Source organism: Chamaea fasciata, unplaced genomic scaffold, assembly GCF_029207755.1.
Source record: "Chamaea fasciata isolate MVZ Bird 193981 ecotype frontalis unplaced genomic scaffold, bChaFas1.0.hap1 SCAF_13, whole genome shotgun sequence".
NCBI lineage: Eukaryota > Metazoa > Chordata > Aves > Passeriformes > Sylviidae > Chamaea > Chamaea fasciata.
In genome coordinates, this window is record NW_027094098.1 from 3,926,477 (window position 1) to 3,932,476 (window position 6,000).

A 6,000-nucleotide genomic window follows, 5' to 3' on the forward strand; every position below is an offset into this window, starting at 1 on the left:
TAATTCAGAATCCTATGCGTGGTTTTTAGGGTTTCATTGATACAAGAAAGTTGAAAAATGACCAAGCATGTCATTGTTTCTCAGCTTTGCTGCCCCAGTGTGTTGTGTTCCTCTGCTGCAGCACCAGATTTACCCCTCAGAAAAGTTCTGTACGGAAACCAGACCAAACCTGCCCTCCTCTAATAACAGCACTTCGTGATCCTTGTGTGAAAATTAAACTTGCAAACTCCTGTGCCTTGCCAATGGTCTGGAGCTGCCTTTGCAGGAGCTGTGCAGGGATCACAGCCCCAGGGCTTTGGTTTGATCACTTTGTTCCTATTAGCAGAGCATTTGTACTTTCCTCCAAGGAATGAACATCCTGTCCCAGGAACGTGGCTTGGAGGTGCTTTTAATAGGCAGGCAGCAGTCAAAGACAAGATTAGAGAAGACCAGATGTGGCCTGGGGGCTCGGTTTTGGAGAATATTATTTACGGGGATTTAGGGAGGATGGCAGGGGAGCTCTTCTGGGGTTTGCAGTTTCAAAGCCTGTTTTTCCTGGTGCCCAGCAACCCAGGGCCAAGCTGTGCTCTTCAGCTGCAGAGGCAGCAGAGAAAAGAGGGCAAAGGGAGACTTTTGTAGGCTCCAGGACACCTACACAGAGAGAAACCACAGCTGAGCCACGGGTTTGATGTTCTCCTGGGAAAACAGAAGAGGAGGCTCTTTGGATCCACAGCACAGTGTCCAGAAGGTGCTGCCGATTCTGCACAGGAACAGGGACTCCAAGGGATGCAAAGTTCCTCCCTTTGTCACAGCAGCTCCGCTCCCTAAAACCCCAAAACGTGCTGCTCTCTGCCCATTCTGCATCACCAGACACGGCTCAGCTCCCCTGCTTTCCACTGTCTGGCTGAGCACGAGGGGAGAGTTAAGCAGCTCTCCCAAGTTTCCGTAATCAAACATTTTTCTCTGACAAGCCGAAGTGGATGGTCGGGTTGGCAGCGGTGATGTGAAATAGTCCTTGTTCACACATGAGACCTCAGTGGGCAGGGAAAGAAGCAAGAGGAAAACAGAGAAGACAGCTGAACCCAGATTTCCTCATGTTTTTTATGGACAGGAATTCATTATTTGGTCACAAGAACTTAGACATTTTATGATAACCACTTGACAGGGCACCTATGAAGAAAAGAGCCTGTTACGATTGTGAAACTGCAACTCCCTTACTTGGTTCAAATGCTGACGTTTGCGATTTTCTTTCCCAAGGCAAAGCCCAGCTGTTTGAAGTGCTGGACACCCTTCAGCAGGAGCTGGCAGCCTGTGAGCTGCTGCACAAGCAGCCCATGGAGCAGGCACAGAGCCCAAGGTCCCTGGCCAACCCCCTGGTGATCTCCTGCTGAGCCCGGCCAGCCCCAGCACAGCCGGAAGGAGGAATGAAGGACATTCATCCAGCTCAGCCATGCCTGGAATGGCCAGGAGTGAGGAGAGACCCAAGGGGAGAGCAGCAGCCCTGGCTGAGCACAGCCCAGCCTTAGCTGGCCTGCACAGCCCAGCCCTGGAAAAGTGGGACTGGCACCAAACTGTGCCCACCTTCACCTGTGCCCTGACCAACATGGATTTACAGCCCTGGAAAACTGGGATTGGACTGGACTAAACCAAACTGTGCCCACCACCCTCCACCCTCACCTGACGCACATGGAATTACAGCCCTGGAAAGGTGGGACTGGCACCAAACTGTGCCCACCACACCCACCTGACCCACACGGATGTACAGCCCTGGGGGTGCAGGGGCTGGGCGCAGTTTGCAGCCTTTGTGGAAGCCCCACCCCAAAGCCAAGGCAGCCTGTGTTACCCCTGGATTTGTTATCCCTGGATTTGTTATCCCTTACCCTACCAGTGACAAACTGAACGATAAACACACCCAGGAGTGTGTGCCAGAAGTGCAGGTTTTAAGGGCTCTGTGTTTCTCACTCAGTTATTCACCTTATTTAACTCTGAAGCTAGATTTTTTTTTTATTGCCCTGCTGAATTTTATATTTTATAATTATAGAGATGCCTTAGGAATATGCAGCAGCCTTTCCTGACAACAGCCAGATTTGACATAAAAAGTTAAATTTAAATGCTTGAAAAAAGTCCAAAGCAATTTTGTTCCCAGGCGCTCAGGGAAAGGAAGGGCTCAAAAATTCACTTTGCTGTTGTTCTGTGTTAGCAAACAACTCGTCCAGTGCACAAGTGCGTTCTCAAGTTTAATTTCCCTCAATGCAGCTGCAGAGACACAAAATTAGGCCCCACATGCAATTAACAGGGCAATTAATGTAAATAGCTGGGCCTTATCATGGCACCATGGAATGTTTTAATCAGCAGTAAAATAATTCCTGGGGCAAAAGTAATTAAAACAAAACCAAACCCCCCCCCCCCCCCCAAAAAAAAAATCCAGGTTTCTTCCAAGGTGCTTTTGCTGTGTCATTCAGGTTCCAAACAGGCAGAATTCCTGAAAGAGCCAGCTGAATTTGTGTTATTGGAAAGATGCACTGGGAATCTTGTAAGAACATGAAATGATTTGCCTGAGATAATGCCATTGATGGAATAAGATCATTCAACTGCACATGTATGGATTTTTCCCAGGAAAATGGTTGTCACACAGGAATAAGGTCCCCAGTGCAAGGTGGGGAATGGGGTTTCCATTCCTTTCAATTCAGAGCACACTGTGTGGCTCACACACACCTCCATGAAAAATTGCGGCACATTTGAGCCACGCTGGGAACAAAAATTTGTATTATTTTCATTTCATTTTAAAGGAGAAAAAAAAAGAAAAGGGGTTAATGCAAACAATGAAACAAACTCTGTTCAATGGTGTTTTAACTCGTTGGGGTTTTTGTATTTTGTATTTTAGGGGCTATGTTTGTTGGTTTAGCAGAGGAGGATTTTAAGAACAGATTTATATTGTTAATGTACCTTTTTCTCAAAGGTACATTAGACAGGACATATATACATAGAACAGTATTCACTCTCTAAGGAAGAGAACTGTCTCTTAATGCAAAAAAATATGACTAACAAAACACCAGAGCATAATATACTGAATATATACTGAGGTAAATGCTAGTGTTATATCCTACAGAAACAGCCTCCAGTTGTGCCCCAGGTAAGAGTTTCAACCAGCAGAAATCAGATCTCTGCTTGGGTTCGTTTGCTGAAAAACCCATGAAATATCAGCTTCTGTTTTGTGCAGCTCTCTCAGGCTTGCCCAAGAATAGGGCAGAGGTGGAAAGAGGGGAGATGCCAGGAAATCATGGAATGAGCCTGATCTGTGTGTTCGGGTGGCAGGTGAGACATTCAGGAGCAGGATTAAAATGCAGGAGCACACCTGGCTCTGTATCCTCATTTACTGCCGGGTTTGGATTTGTGACCGTCTGGACCCTTTTTCCTGTCCCCATGTCCCCCAAACCCGGCTGTCCATTTCTCACAGACTTTGCATTTCCTTACATCCCCCCAAACTCGCTTTTAGTTTATTTGTTTTCTATTAAACCCACAAACTGGCCCTAAAAGGAAGCTTGGATATTTTCTCCCCTGACCTCCACCACGAAGTTTTTGGGTTTTTCCCACAAAACAAACTTTCTGATTTGACTTCCCCCTCAATGTCCCTTCCCCTCCCAACGCCCTCCTCACTTCCCGTTTGGCAGATTTCTCCTTGGGATAACCTCTGAGGGGTTCACACTTCCAGCACAAATTACATTTTCCAAGGAGAGTTTCCTCCTCCCATTATTTTTTAGTTTCTAGGAGGCACTAACTATTAGTAGATTGAAGTCCACCTGATCTGTCCAGTTATTTAATAATTGTCCCGTTTATTTCTGAAGCTCTCTCTGGAGTATTTGGCGGGGAGTGCTCATCACAGATGTTACTCTGAGTCACAGAATTTTTGCAGCAAATCAGGGTGGCCTTGTCCAGCCTGAGCTGCTCCGAGGGGTTCAGAACATCTGTGCACACTTTGGGAGGAAAAAACCCTTGGCACCAGGATTTGCTGGAATTTAAACTCGTCCCTTTCATGGTAGTGTCCCTTAATCTGTGACATGGTGAGGAAAGGAGCTGGGATTAGTGAGAAAGGAGCACTTTTAAACAGTGCTGCATGAAATGGAATTGCTGAGTGTGAGCGTGACACTAAACCCTCACAGCATGCCTGTGACATGTGGCATTACCAGCCACAGGGTCCCCCTCAGATTGATAATTCCATGGAGTTTAACTCACTGAATCCTTCAGTATTTACACTGTCTTGTTTTCATAATAATTTTATGCATAATTCCCCAAAATACAAAAGCTATAGAGTGTGTTTCTTAGTGCGAAATTAAATTAAAATCATCCTTATGTCCTTAATAACACTTTACTTTCAAAAGACTGGGATTTTCAGAGGTCTTGGGTTTCTGTTTAGCTTTTCTGTCTCTTCTTTTTGCCTCAGCATGCCAAAACAGCTCAACTTCCTTTTGGCCCCACAACTTTTTTCAAGTCACCTCGAAGCTGAAAGCATCACAGCCCAAACTTGCACTGAGGTACTCAGAGAAAAGCTCAGCTTAGCAAAGCAAAACCCCCCTGGTTTTATGCAGCTCCCTCGCTTCTTCACTCAGAAGGGGTGTCTGAATTACAGCAAACTTCCCTGAAGTGAGAGTCACTTCTTAGATGACACTATTTCCTAAAATGCTTATATTTTTCTCACTGTAACCATTTCAGACTCTGTCCGGAGAATTGCCTGCCCCTAGACTTGATCCCTCATCCATTTTCAGACTGTGGAACAAAACGAAGAGAAGCAAAAGGCTCAGAGGAATTCTGGAATTCCTAAAGTGGTGTTTTAGACCCAGTAACAGCTGGACAGCAAATTCAATTCATGGGCAGTTTTCCTCCTGCCCATACAACAACGTTCTTGTCTGATGAAACTCCCGAAACCACAGCAGAGTGTCAGAATCAGTAGGAAAATTCTCCTGAAATTCCTACTTCTAACAGAAGCTGCAGCACAGAATACAGACAGGTTTCAAATTCAAGAACAACCCAGGAAATAAAGCAGAATGAACTCCGCATGAAGAGAAGGCTTTGGGGAGAGCTGAGAACCCCTTGCAGTGCCTGAAGGGGCTCATGAGGAGGCTGGAGAGGGAATTTGTGGGATGAGAGGGCAGGGGGGGTGGCTTTAACGTGAGAGCACAGTTAGACGGGATAATGGGAAGAAATTCTTTACTCTGAGGGTGGTGAGGCACTGGAATAGATGGTCCAGAGAGGCTGTGGATTCCTCTGGGGAGGTTCCAGGCTGGGCTGGAGCAACCTGGTGTAGTGGAAGGATGTGGAATGAGGTGAGCTTTGAGTTCCCTTCCAACCCAAACCCTGGGATTCCATGAATATTCCACAAATTGTCCTGCACTGCTCCTGAGAGCACTGCTCCTGCTCAGGGTGTAACTCCTCCTCATCCTCACTCTGGAGCCCAAATTCTGCCCTCCAGGCAGCTTCACCTGGCTCACAGTGGGCAGGACTCAAACCCCACAGAGCTTCTTGTGTTCCCTGGGCTGCACCAACTAAATTACATCCTAAATTACTGGTTTATGATGCTGCCTCAAAGGGCTGTGGGGTGACTTATCTCTGTCCGGGAGTAAACAAGGATTGGGAGGGGTGACGTTGAAAAATGATCAGCATTCAAGTGGTTTCACCCACGTGCACCCTGCAAAGCAGAAAGGTCAGGAGAGCTGAGGGTTTGGGTATTACAACTCGAGACAATTTCTGTACTCCAAGGTTTTATTGTTTGGTGGCCTTGGTTTTGCTGATTGCTTCGCATTGATTTTTTTTTTTTTTTTTCACGCTTGCAAGTGGAAAAATTGTCTCTAACAAAGGCCAGGTCCAGCCTTTTGTGAGGAATTTTCTACCTCTTAAGGTTGCCAACAACAGATAAAGAAAAATGAAAAAGAGAGAAAATATGTGGAGGCTGATACAACTTAACATAAAATACCATTTAGATTAAAAATGTTACTTTTAAATAAAGAACATGCCATACCCATGGGA

General features: G+C 46.1%; 1 protein-coding gene across 5 annotated transcripts in view; it reads left to right on the top strand.

Moving 5' to 3' along the window:
• Window positions 1–6,000, top strand: part of EFCC1 (EF-hand and coiled-coil domain containing 1) — a 38,223-nt gene extending 32,223 nt beyond the window's left edge. For 2 of the 5 annotated variants that reach the window (XM_066195165.1, XM_066195166.1), the window contains exon 8: window positions 1,237–6,000. In XM_066195165.1, coding sequence (XP_066051262.1) covers window positions 1,237–1,370 — 134 coding nt within the window. In that variant the 3' untranslated portion in view covers window positions 1,371–6,000. Of the gene's footprint in view, window positions 1–545; window positions 1,209–1,236 lie in introns of those variants that run through there. The other 3 variants (XR_010722883.1, XM_066195168.1, XM_066195167.1) reach the window with 3 other exon arrangements.